Here is a 16,330-nt window from a genome sequence, read left to right as displayed (position 1 = left end):
CTTTCCTCCTCTCTTGCTTCTTTTTTCAGCCATGTCCTGTCTTGCTCACATCCTGGTACAATCCAGGGATTTTAGCTGCTTCAGGGATTTTACATGTGCAGAGTCCTCCTGCCAAAATGTTCTCCCCATTCCTGGCCCCATCACAGCCTAGCCCACTGCCTGTCTGTATCCTAGTCATTTCTACTGTGGATTTTGGCTTCAGTACCTTTTTTTTTTCCAAGAGCCTTTATGAGCCCTTAGACTGAGTCCTCCATTGACGTGCTCCCATTTAAAATAACTCAGGGATTTCTCTGGTGGCCCAATGGTTAACACTCTCTGCTCCCAATGCAGGGGGCATAGATTCCACCCCTGGTCAGGGAACTACGATCCCACATGCCGTGGGCAGGGCCAAACAATAATTTAAAAAATAAAATAACTCAAAACCAGCTCTCATTTACAAGTAGGCTTGATGGTTGGACTGTAAACTCCAGGGGACCTAACCCTTATAAATTTTGTTTGCCATTGTACCCGTGGGCCTGAGCAAACAGGAACAGGCTCGATGCAGACATGTAATAAATATTTGTGGACCACTGACAGGAGACAAAAACTCACCCGGGGAATTTTTCAGTGGGCACACACTAAATTATAAGAATAGGGGAGGGCTTCCCTGGTGGCGCAGTGGTTGGGAGTCCGCCTGCCGATTGTGGTTAAGAGTCCGCCTGCCAATGCAGGGGACACAGGTTCAAGCACTGGTCCAGGAAGATCCCACGTGCGGCAGAGCAACTAAGCCTGTGCGCCACAACTACTGAGCCTGTGCTCTAGAGAGCCCATGAGCCACAACTACTGAAGCCTGTGCACTTAGAGCCCGGCTCCGCAACAAGAGAAGCCACCACAATGAGAAGCCTGCACACCGCCACGAAGATCCAACGCAGCCAAAAAAAATAATAATAAATTTTTAAAAATAAATAATAAATGATAATCACTAAAATATATGTAATACGTGATAAAAAAACAAGAAGCTTGGGCTTCCCTGGTGGCGCAGTGGTTGCGCAGTGGTTGAGAGTCCTCCTGCCGATGCAGGGGACACGGGTTCGTGCCCCGGTCCGGGAAGATCCCACATGCCGCCGAGCGGCTGGGCCTGTGAGCCATGGCCGCTGAGCCTGCGCGTTCGGAGACTGTGCTCCACAACGGAAGAGGCCACAACAGTGAGAGGCCCGCGTACCGCAAAAACAAAAAAAAAACCAAGAAGCTTGTTAGTGAGTTTTTAAAATAATGTGAATTCTATTTAAGTAAAGGAAGCATCAAATTCTGTAAGAGAATACTCTTTTATAGCCAAATTACCTGCACTTAAAAGTTGATGAAAATTTGCTTTTATTATGTTTTATATGGTTTGGGAAAAAACAAATATTTAATTAACACAGCACGAGGTAAAACTCATTCCATACAAAGTCAATTGAACTCTCATTTCAGGTAGTACCTTAATGAAATTTGCATCACTTTTTAAAGAATGTCTTGACTTTCAAGGGTTGGGGGTTGTCAGGTTAGCTGAGCTCGCTTGAAAAGAACAAAGCTGACCTTAATAGTAGCACTCATAATTAAAAGGTAATAAATTGCCCATCCTGACACCCTGTGAACAAAGCCCTTGTGGATGAAAAACTGCAGTCTGCCTCTACAAGGATGAAGTAACTAGCCACTGCAGTGGCTGACCTTCAATACACCCTGAAAGGAGTTCGGGGCAGAGCTGAGGAATGAGCGCTCTGTGCTCTGGGAAAAACAGGCAGAACAGGTCTTCAGACAGTTAGATATTCTTCAGGAGAAGATTTTATGAGACCAATTCCTTGCATCTTCTTATATCTAGAAAAGGACTCAAATCATTGACAGAGACATCTGTTCCTCATGACTAGTAGCAACCCTCTGCCAACATGTGTGCTTCATTGCACGTGTCCCCCTTCACCCAAATCACATGTATACTGACCTCTCCCTTACCTTTATGGGACCAATTCCTCAGAGCTATCTGAGAGGCTGTCTCCTAGGCTATAGTCCTCATTTTACCCCAAATAAAACCTAACTCACAACTCACACGTTGTGCACTTTTTTCAGTCGACGCTTACCCAACATAAATAACTGAAAATTTTCATTTCACAAGATACCTCAATCTCAAATGCACCCGGATGCCCACAGTCAAGAGAAAATGTTCTGCAGGGTAAAAATTACCTTACAAAGTGAAGGGCAGTGGGGAGCCCCTGCCACAAGCTCTTATTCGTTACTCACCGAAAGACACAGAAATCCAGTCAGTGAGGTAAGAGCTTGGGCCAGGCTGATGTCCACATACTTCTCAGCTACAGCAAGCTTTCTGTCTGGAGAAATGCACAAGGTCACTGACTTATCTATGATAACTATGACAACTGAAAGGACTAAAGGCTTAAAAGACACACCCTATTCTCCCTGACTAGATTTACACAGTCATCAAGCCCAAACAGTAACAGGCTCAGTGTTACTGATTTATATAGGATTATTGTTGAACCAAAGAATACACACCCTGTTTACACTAGTTCCTTTTAATTGTACAAGTAAAGATACAAGTTCAGTCGTCCCTCAGTATCTGCGGAGGATTGGTTCCAGGACCACCGCCCCACGCATACCAAAAGCCAAAGATGTTCAAGTCCCTTGTGTAACATGGTGTAGTATTACATTCTGCCCTCCCATTCAGCGGGTCCCGCATCTGCGGATTCAGCCAATCGCGGATCTACCGACCCCCAGGGTCGACTGTATTCAGCGGTATCAATAGAGTGGTTCGCTGCCTACGGAAGTCTTAAATCGTTGCGTATTTTTACAGGGTAATTATTCATTCATTGAATTGATGTTTATTGAGTACTTACTGTATCCCATGCACTATTCTAAATACTAGGAATGTAAAATAAACAACACAACATATACACAGAAAAATCAAATAAGGAAGAAAGCAAATGACGGGACTTCCCTGGTGGTCCAGTGGCTAAGACTCCACGCTTCCAATGCAGGGAGCCCAGGTTGCATCGCTGGTCAGGAAACTAGATCCCACATGCCGCGAGGAAGATCCCGCACGTGGCAACGAAGATCCGGCGCAGCCAAATAAATAAATATTAAAAACAAAAAAGAGGGCTTCCCTGGTGGCGCAGTGGCTGAGAGTCCGCTTGCGGATGCAGGGGACACGGGTTCGTGCCCCGGTCCGGGAGGATCCCACATGCCGCGGAGCGGCTGGGCCCGTGAGCCATGGCCGCTGGGCCTGCGCGTCCGGAGCCTGTGCTCCGCAACGGGAGAGGCCACAGCAGTGAGAGGCCCGCGTACGGCCAAAAAAAAAGAAAGAAAGAAAGGAAGAAAAAGCAAATGGCAAATGCTAGAAGAAAAGTAAATGGTAATGGGGTACCTGAATGACTAGTAGTAGTTGAACACAGGCACTCTTTGGGGAGCTGATGTTCCAGCGGAGACCTTGACAAGGCTGATTAAAACGTTGCTTGACATAACCGAGGCTGGATGGACTTGAGCGAGACAGTTTATTTGTGAGACCTTCCAGCCCTATAACTTTTTAGCTCTGCGTCAGTCCCAGATCCCCACCCCTCCTCCACGTGCCTGACAACAAACATTTCCTGCCTCCTCTTTTCCTGTTGTTGCAATTATTTAAAGCACTGTTAAGTTTCAAGACACTTCCCCACGCCTCTGACATCCTGCACTTTACCCCCAGTCCCCGCTCACCTTCACCCCCACTATCATCCCAGCCCCGCCCACAAAGCAGTTTTTAATGAGGCCCTCCTTCCCTCTCCAGCCGCTGGCCTCCGCATATTAAAGCTTTGTTCCTACATACCATCTCTGAAACGATTCTGGCTAACAATAGGCGTTTCTGCCTGCTGCAATAGTCCCTCTTAATAAAGTTATTCCTTACTGACATTCGAAGTGGCATTTTTCTTTTTTTTAATTTGACAATCTGAATTACAAAGGCCAACTGTAGGAAGATCTGGGAGAGGACATTTCAAAGGAGAGAAATGCCTGAAATGCTTATATAAAAGCCTTGAGGCATGAATAAAGCTTGGGGAGTTTGAAGAATAGAGAATTCCTCTCAGCGGTGCGCTGAAAGTCCACACTGCAGAGCTGATCATACAGCTCTTTCCAACTCTGCCTTCAATGACTGAGAGCTCGAATTTGTGGTGGGAGAATTTACACCTCAGAAATCGACCAGTGCTACAAATCAGATCTTTTTCCTGACTTCCCAGCAAACCATTGCCTCTAATCATTGGTTCCCATTATGGGTATAATAATGGCACCTAACTCATGGGTTGCCTCTAATCATTGGTTCCCATTATGGGTATAATAATGGCACCTAACTCATGGGTTGCCACGATTTCCTGGCTCACATATAATATTTTATCAGCTCCTATTTGGGTCGGGCACTGTGTTAAGCCATGGTGAGCAAAAACTGTTCTCTTGTAGTTGCATTTTACAGGGCCTTTCATCAGATAATTTTCAGAGTCTTGGATCTCAGTACAGTCATAGGTGAGTGCCGTCAATGACTAGATCCCCAAATTAAGAACCCTGGCCGAGGGGGAGAGTCAGAGGAGGCTACCTGAGCAGGCGCTCCTGATGCAAAAAATCTAGAAGCTATAGAGGTGCACTCGTTAGTGTTTCCAAATTGGGATGCAGACAGTATTTTAAAGACTGTGTATTTTAATATGTATTAGAAAATATCACCAGCACCGAAAAACAAACAAACTTTGCTGAGTTTAAAAGAAGAGCCAGGGGCTTCCCTGGTGGCGCAGTGGTTGAGAGTCCGCCTGCCCATGCAGGGGACATGGGTTCGTGCCCCGGTCCGGGAGGATCCCGCGTGCCGCGGAGCGGCTGGGCCCGTGGGCCATGGCCGCTGAGCCTGTTGGGCATCTTGATCATCCCAGACTGTGAGCTTTGGTACAAAGAGGCAGGAGAAAGGAAAGGCCACATGCTTACCCCGGCTCAGGGAATTAGCAAGCCAGTAGTTTCCTTCCCTCTGCTGCAGGATTGGAGTGAAGATAGAACACTTTGGCTAATGAGGAGCTTTGGAGACAAGGCCCCTAGGGCCAGAGAAAAACCGTAAATATACTAAGTGCCCCCTATCAACACAATCTCACACCAACCAACCGGAAAGCTTTGCTACCTTGTTGCTTCTTAGAGAATGTGTATTGTCCAGAAACTGCACACATGACTGTCTCCTTGAAATTCTCAAGCATCGATTTATCTTCAACATCTACATCCTGGGGAGAAACTCAGCCCCTGCAGTCTCCTGTGGGGCCATCCTGGAGATACAGAAATCCTTGTAAGTTCTAGAGGAAAGGGGGCAACATTATTATTATCATTATTATTCCTATTTGGAGGTAGTCCTAGGTTAATTAAGTAGGAAGTCTAAACCAGTTGTTCTCACAATGTGTCCCTAGACCGGCAGCCAGGGCTGGGTTCATGGGTGTGCAACCAGAAGAGCCACAGAGGACCCCACTCTTGGTTGAATGCTCTGCTATCACTGTCTTGACGTTTTTTCAACATGGGGTCCCACATTTTCATTTTGCACTGGGACCCCAGAAATTATGCAGCAGGTTCTACCAGCCATATCGGCATTACCTGGGGAGTTCTCTGAAATGCAATTTCTCAGACTTCATCTAGACATGCTGAAAGTCTGGGGTGGTACCCAGCAACCTGTGTTTTAAGAAACCCTTTAGGTGACTCTGACGCCTGGTCAAGAGTGAGAATCACTGTCTAACTGCCCTCCCGATTTTTCTGGCCTATTTCCAAGTCCCTTGGCACTAGATTTGCGATTGCTTGTGGCTCCGCTGACCCCTTTCTCTCACCTTAAAATTGCATGGGCCAATTCACTACTCAAAGGAATCAATACTTCTCAAAAATTTCTGAGAATTCCAGGCTGCTCCAATGCATCCCTTTATGTCCCGGGAAGGGAAGGAGGAGAACTGTGCTGTTGAATCCTCACACTGCTGGTTTTGGATCCAACCCTTTAACGAAGACACTGAGATTCAAGGAAAGGGGGTCAGTCTCCCCAGACAACTTGCTCCTTGCTGTGATTAAGGATCCTCATGGAATTTTCAAGATGGTCCTCTTTCTTCACAACTCATAAGTGTTGTCCCTGGATGTTCTCTCTCTTCTGCTCTTCCTCTTCCTCCTTTACATTCCTGTCCTTTCCGCCCTAAACCCTCCAACACACGCCACTCAAAGGGAGGAATCAGGTCGGGATCTCCTCAAGTCCTGGTAATCGTAATATAAATAATATGAATAATTGCAGCAACATGGATGGACCTAGAAATTATCATAATAAGTCAAGTAAGTCAGACAGAGAAAGATAAATACCATATGATATGACTCATATGTGGAATCTATTTTTTTTAATGATATAAATAAATTTATTTACAAAACAGAAACAGACTCAGATTTCAAAAACAAACCTATGGTTACCAAAGGGGAAACGTGGTGGGGAGGGATAAATTAGGAGCTTGAGATTAACATACACACAGTACTATATATAAAATAGGTAAACAACAAGGACCTACTGTATGGCACAGGGAACTCTACTCAGTATTAGGTAATAACCTATATGGGTAAAGAATCTGAAAAAGAATGAATATACGTATATGTATAATTGAATCATTTTGCTGTACACCTGAAACTAAAACATTGTAAATCAACTATACTCCAATAAAATTTTAAAATAATAAGAATATGAATAATGAACGTGTTGGGAAGGGGAAATATCCCCTCCTCCTTCTTGAGTTCTTCTGGGTGATCTAATAATGAAATTGACACAAGACAGATAAAAAGGAGAAACAAAAATTAAGTCATACATACAGAAGTCTCATAGAAATAGGACCTAAGAAGTGACCAAGGCAGGCAGCTTTTATAATTTTTAGACAAAAGAACAATAAATTTGTGAGAAGTTGACCATACAAAGAAAAATAGGCTTGGATGGCTAATTGATGAAGTAACAAGATCTGTTTATATAGCCTTCTTGGCCCTGGGCTCCCTATCTCTGGTGATAAGGATTTTTCCATCCACCTGGTACAGGGAGGGTACCTTTTCATATGGGAGATTTATTTTCTGCTTTCAAGGAGACAGAGGGGAGGGTCAAAGTGTCCCTCTCGCAGTGGACATTTTTGTGAAGTGTTTTTTTTTTTTTTGGCTGGGCTGTGTGGCTTGCAGGATCTTAGTTCCCTGACCAGGGATTGAACCCAGGCCCCCTGCATTGGGAGCGTAGACTCTTAACCACTGGACCACCAGGGAAGTCCCTAAAGTAACTTTAATTCAAAATAATCATTATGACACTTTGGCATATTTGGGGGTGGCCTGCTCTGAGCCCCAGTAAATGCATACTCTGCTGTGGGCTTTATTTTTTTCCTTTTCACATGTACTCCTGGAACGTAGGGTAGTCCTACATCCTCACTCCCATTATCCAGATGGGAAACAAAAGCTCAAACATGTTCAAGGATTTTCCTCCTTGGCTTTATACAGAATTTGAATCCAGATGTGGCTGATTCCACACCACGCTTTAGGAATTTCTACAGCAGTAAATCTTGAAGTGTGACCCCCTGACCAGCAGTATCAGCATCAACATCACCTGGGGACTTGTTAGAAATGCAAATTCTTGGACTCCGCCCCAGACCTAGTCAATCAGAAACTCTAGGGTAGGACCCAGAGATCTGTTTAACAAGCACTTTGGGTGATTCTGATACACACTAAAGTTTAAAAACCATAGTGCCATCGTAAGTACTATCTTCCTTGAGAATAACCAACTTATCAGTGTCCTTATTTTGTCCCCTGGTAGGTGGAGCATGGAGGCTGGCTGTTGAAAGCTCTGTAATTCTCATTATCCTTTTAGTCTCTGATCCCTGGGGACTCATTATGGATGGCTCCTTCCCCCTCATTCCTAAGAACAATTGGTAGACACTTGGAGAACCGCCTAGTCAGTCCTTTCTTGCCTCTTTGGAAAGGTCCAAAGATCCTGAAGTAGACTGAGGGGACAGAGTTGGTAAGGATCTAAGTCTGTCTCCTGCCGTGGATTCTTCCAGGAGACAGCACTCACCCAGTTATTTCTAAGCCGGACTTGGATGTGACCCTACCAAGAGCAGGAGGAGGTAAGATCTGAGCCTCCATGAATGGTGTTAAATATTCCCTGATCTGCAGGATTCTCTGGCTGAGGGAGAAGCATAAAACAGAAGCGAGGGTGGGGTTTTGTTCCCTAAGAACATCTATGAAGTTCGAGAAATGAGGGGCAACTGATTTCTCAAAGCTCAGTGGGCCGGAGCATGAGTAAAGCAAACCAGAAAGAGTTCCTTTGGGATTTTTTATTAATTCATTTATTTTTTTAATCATGACAAAATAATATCAAATAAAATGTACCCTTTAAGCTATTTTAAGTATGCAGTTCAGTAGCATCAAATTCAATCCCATCGTTGTGCAATCATCACCACCATCCATCTCCAGAACAGTTTTCATGTTGCAAAACTGAAACTGTGTCCTCATGAAACACTACCCCTCCCCATTCTGCCATCCCCCCAGCCCCTGGCAACCACCCTTCTGCCTTCTACTCTCTGTATGAATTTGACTCCTCTAAGTACTTCATATAAGTGGAATCTTACCGCATTTTTCTTTCTGTGACTGGTTTTATTCACTTAGCATCATGTCCTCAAGGTTCATCCATGTTGTAGCATGTGTCAGAATGCCCTTCCTTTTTAAGGCTGAATAATATTCCACTGTATGTATATTCCACATTCTGCGTATTCATTCATCTGTCACTGGAGACATGGGCTGCTTCCACCTTTCGGTTATTGTAAATAATGCTGCTAAGAACATGGGTGTATAAATAGCTCTTGGAGATCTTACTGTTAGATCTTTTGGATGCAGACCCAGAAGTGGAATTGCTGGATCATACGGTAATCCTATTTTTAATTTTTTGAGAAGCTCTTCAACATTTTCTTTAAGAAAAACAGAAAACAACAAGGTCCTACTGTATAGCACAAAGAACTATATTCAATATCCTATGATAAACCATAAGGGAAAAGAATGTGAAAAGTATATATATATATTATATATATGATATATAACATATATATTATATATAACGGTGACTTTGCTGTTCAGCAGACATTGGCACAACATTGTACATCAACTGTACTTCAATAAAAAATTAAATTAAATTAAAAAACATAAATAATCAATAGCAGAAAGGAAACCTAAATACACTGGAAAAATATGAAAAGGATTATGCCAATATATGTTTTATGGTCTAAAAGTTTGTGTACCCCCAGAATATATATGCTGAAATCCTAACCCCCAAATATGATGGTATTATGAAGTGGGGCCTTTGGGAGGTGCTTAAGTCATGAAGGTAGAGCCCTCATGAATGGGATTAGTGTCTGATAAAAGAGATCCCTCACCCCTTCTGCCAGGTAAGGATGTAAGAAGTCTCTAGCCTCCAGGCCGAACCTCCCTCCATCACCCAACATGCTCGCACCCTGATCTCAGACTTTCGTTCCAGCCTCCAGAATTATGAGAAATAAACTCCTTATTGTTTATAAGCTAAAAAAAAAAAAAAAAAGAACGAAAAAGAAAAACAGAAAAATTACAAAATCTCTTTCTTGCCTTTTTAAACTTTCCAAATGTTGAAATTTCATTCATGTTTCTGGAATTGTGACAGTTAAACAGATCAGTCTGTGTGTCAGAAAATTAAGGGGAAGAGGAACATCCTTAAGTAAGCTCAATATTTTCTCTTCCATAAAGACTAATATAACAATAACTATTCTGTTATTAATAAAAAACAATAATGGCAATGAAAGCCAATATTTCTGGAGTATTCCCTATGTCCCTAGTACTCAGAACGTTTCCTATCTAATGCATATGTCTTATTAATTTGAAGGACACAAATGTCCTTTGAACTTTGCTCAACTTCTTTTCCTTTGTGACTAGACACCTGTCCTTCCTCCTTTGCTTCATAAACCATTGCCTGGGTTCTGATCCTGTCAAGGGGTCTGGATGTTAGCCTTGGCTAGTTCATGAGTTCCCTCCCACATGCCAGCCAGTGTGAAGGCAGAGCTTAAAAATGCTCACTTGTTTCCTTTGCTCTCTCAAGACTCTATGCATTCCAACCTCCCTTCACTTCTGTTACAAATATGTGTCCTTCCAAAGCTCATATTCTGAGATGAATAATTTGCTTTTGATTAGAGCAGGAAATGACACATCTTCATCAATTATGTGTCCTGCTGGTATTTGCACACCAGCTCCTAGAATTATTCACTCTTGAAGCTTTCTCAGTGAAACCACATGGAGTGTCAGTTTTACAAGGTAAATTCATTGCTGAGAGTACCTTGCCCCATGTGTAATTATTACAGGGCCCAGATGTTGGAAGAACTTGAATGCCAAAGTGAAGACTTGGGGGTTTATTGGATAGAATGCCATTGAAGTGTTCCAGAAGGATGTGCTGGACCTTCCCTGGCACGCTTGGGAGGAAGATTGCTCTGCAAAAATGCACAGGGTTAAATGCATTCAAGAGTACTTGGAGGGGCTTCCCTGGTGGCGCAGTGGTTAAGAATCCACCTGCCAATGCAGGTAACAAGAGTTCGAGCCCTGGTCCAGGAAGATACCACACGCCACGGAGCAACTAAGTCCATGCACCACAACTACTGAGACTGCGCTCTAGAGCCCACGAGCCACAACTACTGAGCCCACGTGCCACAACTACTGAAGCCCGTGCGCCTAGAGCCCGTGCTCCGCAACGAGAAGTCACTGCAATGAGAAGCTCACGCCCCGCAACGAAGAGTAGCCGCCACTTGCCGCCGCTAGAGAAAGCCTGCAAGCAGAAACGAAGACCCAACGCAGTCAAAAATAAATAAATAAATTTTTAAAAGAAAGAGTACTTGGAGGGTAGGGGATAATTACAAAGCCATTACCATATAGACATGTCCAAAAAGGTAGCTACCAAGGAACAACTAGTTGAAAGAAATATGCTATAAAATGACTCTAAGTTTCTAGACTTGCAGGATCTCAGTTCCCTGACCAGGGACTGAACCTGGGGCCACAGCAGTGAAAGCGCCGAGTTCTAACTACTGGACTGCCAGGGAACTCCCTAAATCAGTTTTTCAGAAAAAGTATTAACTATTCTTGTTTTAAGGGCCAGACAGGAATTTCCCCTACAGGTATGACACTTCCACAATAGACAAGATGTAGATTCATTTAAACTTTTCTTATAAATGTCCCTCACTGTAGGCTGATGGCAAATGACAGATTGCAGCAAAACAATTCTTTCTATATAGACAGGTTCCAATAGAGTGGTTTGATCCAATTTGTAAAAAGTAGAATATTTAAAGGAATGGATTAATGATATTATTTCTCACATTGAGACAGTAAAGAATCTGAGCTTATAATTTCCAGCAATACCTGAGATTTGCCATTCTGAGCAGACTCAGTATAAAGTTAACTACAGAGTTAAAATTCTCTGAGAAAGTGCAGTCATCCAACCAGGTTTGACCCTATGTGAAGAAAACGATGAGAATTTAATCACAGATTTTATTTATTTATTTAATAAATTTATTTTGTTTATTTATTTTTGGCTGTGTTGGGTCTTCACTGCTGTGCATGGGATTTCTCTAGTTGCAGTGAGCGGGGGCTACTCTTTCTTGCAGTGCGCAGGCTTCTCATTGCGGTGGCTTCTCTTGTTGCAGAACACGGGCTCTAGGTGCATGGGCTTCAGTAGTTGTGGCTTGCAGGCCCATTAGTTGTGGCTCTCAGGCTCTAGAGCACAGGCTCAGTAGTTGTGGCACACAGGCTTAGTCACTGCGGCATGTGGGATCTTCCCGGACCAGGGCTTGAACCCGTGTCCCCTGCGTTAGCAGGTGATTCCTAACCGCTGCACCACCAGGGAAGCCCTAATCATAGATTTTAAAATGCCATGCAGGCATGATAGTTCCTAAAAAAATTAAATATTTTAATTTTTAATAAAATGTTTTAATTTTTAGTATTAGAACAAAACGTATGGTACTTAGAAGTCATTAAATAATTACTTGGTGAAGGAAGAAATGAGTAGAGCAACCAGAAGGGAATAATTGTTTAAATGACTTCTCTCAAACAAGTGATGTCTGTGTGTCTGTTTCATGGTAAGTCATGTCTCTATTTTCCAGTAGACTCATCAACAACATGGAATCAGAAAACCAGACTGGTGTCTCAGAATTCCTCCTCCTGGGCCTCTCAGAGGATCCAGAACTGCAGCCCCTTCTCTTTGGGCTCTTCCTGTCCATGTACCTGGTCACTGTGCTGGGGAATCTGCTCATCATCCTGGCCATCAGCTCAGACTCCCACCTCCACACCCCCATGCACTTCTTCCTCTCCCACCTGTCCTTTGTTGACATCTGTTTCACCTCCACTATAGTCCCCAAGATGTTGGTGAACATCCAGACAGGGAACAAAGTCATCACCGATGCAGGCTGCCTCATTCAGGTGTATTTTTTCATGGCTTTCATATGTATGGACAATTTGCTCCTGACCATCGTGGCTTATGACCGCTACGTGGCCATCTGCCACCCTCTGTATTATGCAATCATCATGGACCCCCGTCTCTGTGGTCTGATGATTCTTGGCTCCTTGTTCATTAGCATCATGGACACCTTGCTCCACAGTCTGACGGTGTTGCATCTGTCCTTCTGCACAGACTTGAAAGTCCCCCACTTCTTCTATGAACTTGCTCAGATCCTCAGACTCGCCTGTTCTGATACTCTTATCAACGACATCCTGATGCATCTAGTGACTAGCCTGTTAGGTGTCGGTCCCCTCTCAGGGATAATTTTCTCTTACATTTGCATTGTCTTGTCCATCCTGAGGATCCCGTCAATTGGTGGGAAGTGTGAAGCTTTTTCCACCTTTGGGTCTCACCTGTCTGTCGTTTTCTTATTCTATAGGACCTGTGTTGGTGTTTACCTTAGTTCTGCAGCTACTCTTTCCCCCAGGAGGAGGGCAGTGGCCTCAGTGATGAACACTGTGGTCACTCCTATGGTGAACCCCTCCATCTACAGCCTAAGGAACGGAGCCATAAAGGGAGACTTGAGGACACTGATCTCTGGAACATTTTCTTTTTCATGATTCTGTCATCTGCCTTGGGTGTGGGCTTCTAGAAAGAGTCAAAGGGAATGAAATACTGGGTATGCAAGAATTCCTGACTCTTCCAAAATTCAGTTCTCCTAGCAACGTGATTAATCATGGGTTTTCAAATCAGATATCTTTGTATTAAATCCTTCTATACTGGGAATTCCCCGGAGGTCCAGTGGTTAGGACTCTGAGCTTCCACTGCAGGGAACACAGGTTCGATCCCTGGTCGGGGAACTAAGATCCTGCAGGCTGCAATGCAGCAGCAGCAGCAGCAAAAAAAAAAAAAAAAAAAAATCCTTCTATCCTGTGTTTTACTACCTGTCACTTATCAGCTACCTTAACTCTCTGAGTTCAGTTGACATCTATAAAATAAGCAAAATATTACATATTTAATAGTGATATAGGGAATATATCTCATATATGGCAATATATATGTGTACAGTAAAATCAAATGTGTAATTATCAGGTGTTAACCAAAGTCAATTAATCTCAATAAAGCTGGAGGAAAAAATTATCATCAGATGTGCAGACCATGTGTTTGTAAACTTGTAGTGAACACTCATTTGCTTTCACATTATGCTTAGATAAACCAGTTCTCGTTTCGTTTCTCCCTTCTGAGTCATCCTGATTTTCCTCATTTCTGCTGCAATCTATGCAGAGAAATTGATTTGAATAAAGTCAATTGAGAGTTTTTATTTAATCCATGAGTTATATAGAAGTGCATTTTTTAGTATCCAATTATATGGAGGACCTCTTTTCCTTCTTTTGTCATTGGTTTTTAGTATCATTGCGTTGTGGCTAAAGAACACACTCTGTATATAATTTTAATTCTTTGAAATTTATTGAGATTTGCTCTCATGCACTTGTGGTTAAACTTAGTAGGTGACCTGTTGACGCTGAAAGATCAATGTGGACAACGATTGAGTGCATTTTCTATATAGGCCCAATAGGTCAAGTTGGTTAATCACGTTGAAATCTTATTTTTACTGATTTTTTTTTTTTTTTGCGGTACGCGGGCCTCTCGCTGTTGTGGCCTCTCCCGTTGCAGAGCACAGGCTCCGGACGCGCAGGCTCAGCGGCCATGGCTCACGGGCCCAGCCGCCCCGCGGCATGTGGGCTCTTCCCGGACCGGGGCACGAACCCATGTCCCCTGCATCGGCAGGCGGACTCTCGACCACTGTGCCACCAGGGAAGCCCTACTGATTTTTTTTTTTGTCTCCTTGTTGTATCAATTATGGAGTGATATATGCTAAAATCACACAGTGTGATATAGAATTTGACTATCTCTGCTTGCAGTTCAATCAATAGACTATTGAGGGGCTTCCCTGGTGGTGCAGTGGTTAAGAATCCACCTGCCAACGCTGGGGACACGGGTTCGAGCCCTGGTCTGGGAAGATCCCACGTGCCGTGGAACAGGGAAGCCCGCGAGCCACAACTACGGAAGCCTGCACACCTAGAGCCTGTGCTCTGCCGCAACAAGAGAAACCACTGCAACAAGAAGCCCGCGTACCACAACGAAGGGTATCCCCCGCTCACCTCAACTAGAGAAAGCCCATGTGCAGCAACGAAGACCCAACGCAGCCAAAAATAAAATAAATAAAGTTATATATGTATAAAAAATCAATAGACTATTGAATACAAATTCAGAATTATTATGTTTTCATGGTGGATCCAATCTTCTATCTTTATGAAGTTACCTTTGTTATCTCTGGGTGTAACAAATGTTTTTGCATTAAAATCTACTTTGTCTGATAGTAATGCACTGTAGTTACACAACCTTTTTCTGGCATCTACCAGGTGATGGGAAACCTGGCTGCAGTCCATACTGGTTTGCTTCCAGTTCCCCTCTATTACCTAGAGACATTCCTTTGGGAAGCCAGCCCAAGGAGGGGAGACCCTTTACTCTCACTCTTTATCCCTGGTCTTGTAGAGACCTAAAGCTCACTTGGTCCCTTAGCTGCCTCTTGTAGACCACCTCAAGGGTAAAACCAGCCCCAGTGTCTGCCTCACCTCTCTGGAACCCTGTCCTCTCCTAGTCTCCATGCAGTGATTTCTTTTCTGTATGAGTTTAAGGTGTACAATGTACTGATTTGTAAAATGCTTATACTTTGAAAAATGCTTGCCACCATAGTGTTAGCTACCCCCTCTATCACATAATTACCATTTGTTTTTTGTAGTAAGAACACTTGATTGATTTTCTTAGCAACTTTCAAGTATACAATACAGCATTGTTAACTAGAGTCACCATGCTGTGCATTAGATCCCCAGAACTTATTCATCTTATAACTGGAAGTTTGCACCTTTTAACCAACATCTCCCAATTCCCACCCCCTCCTCCCAGAGCGCCTGGCAAGCACATTCTATTCTCTATTTTAATGGGTTCAGCTTTTTGAGATTCCACTGCAGTGATTTCTTACTAGTATTTAGATCTTTGTTGCTTTTTAGATTTTTTTTTTAATGTACACTACATGCATACTTTTCATTGTCTTCAGTTGGAGAGTTGGTCTAAATTTCCCAGCCTTCAATTACCAGCAGCAGAAGTCCTGTATACAGATTATTAAATCAATACTATCTTAGGTTTGAAGCTAAATTTCTGTACCAGCTAAATCAGACTTATGGAGGATACAGTCTTCTAAAGCAGAAGTACCTTTTTTGTTTTTTTTTTTGCCTGCGCCTGCCAGTACTTGGAATCTTAGTTCCCTGAACATGATTGAACCCGTGACCCCTACGGTGGAAGCATGGAGTCCTAACCACTGGACCCCCAGGGAATTCCCCAGAAGTACCTATTTTCTGAGGTGAGTTCTGTGTACTTTCTGAGAGTGGGGTGGGGGGGATGCTTGTATGAATGGAGGGCTGGTTTTTGTCCCTATGATGTAATAAAAAATATTTGGTCTTTGTTCCCAGTTTCTGACACAGACTCCTAAAACCCTTGGAACCTCCTGAGTGAAAAGAGTGTCTTTGGCATGTTAATGAGATAACTCTTGGCTAAGCGGCTTCTAGAGAGCTTCAGGGCTTGTTGCCAGAAAGACTGAACTTTGATTAGAGGGTTGGAACTTTTCAGCCTCAAACCCCCACCTGTGGAGGTATTGAAGGCTGAACCAATCACCAATGACCAATGATTTAATCCACCTTGTCTATGTAATGAAACCAACATGAAAACCTAAAATGACAGAGTTCAGAGAGCTTCCAGGTTGGTGAGCCAGAATGCATCTATAGG

At 43.4% G+C, this 16,330-nt stretch overlaps 1 protein-coding gene across 1 annotated transcript; it reads left to right on the top strand.

The window, feature by feature from the left end:
- The first annotated feature begins 12,135 nt into the window (after window positions 1-12,135).
- LOC112414880 (olfactory receptor 7A10-like) lies at window positions 12,136-13,107 on the top strand. Its single transcript, XM_024767568.1, has one exon. The coding sequence runs from the start codon at window positions 12,136-12,138 to the stop codon at window positions 13,105-13,107; it is 972 nt and encodes a 323-aa protein (XP_024623336.1).
- Window positions 13,108-16,330: the final 3,223 nt, after the last annotated feature.

This window comes from Neophocaena asiaeorientalis, unplaced genomic scaffold (assembly GCF_003031525.2).
Source record: "Neophocaena asiaeorientalis asiaeorientalis breed wild unplaced genomic scaffold, Neophocaena_asiaeorientalis_V1.1 scaffold87, whole genome shotgun sequence".
NCBI classification, from domain to species: Eukaryota; Metazoa; Chordata; class Mammalia; order Artiodactyla; family Phocoenidae; genus Neophocaena; species Neophocaena asiaeorientalis.
The sequence above is the reverse complement of the archived record's forward strand: the minus strand, read 5'-3'. Positions and strand labels throughout refer to the sequence as shown.

Coding starts and splice junctions, on each gene's coding strand:
- LOC112414880 (XM_024767568.1), top strand. CDS start 12,136: ATGTCTCTATTTTCCAGTAGACTCATCAACAACATGGAATCAGAAAAC.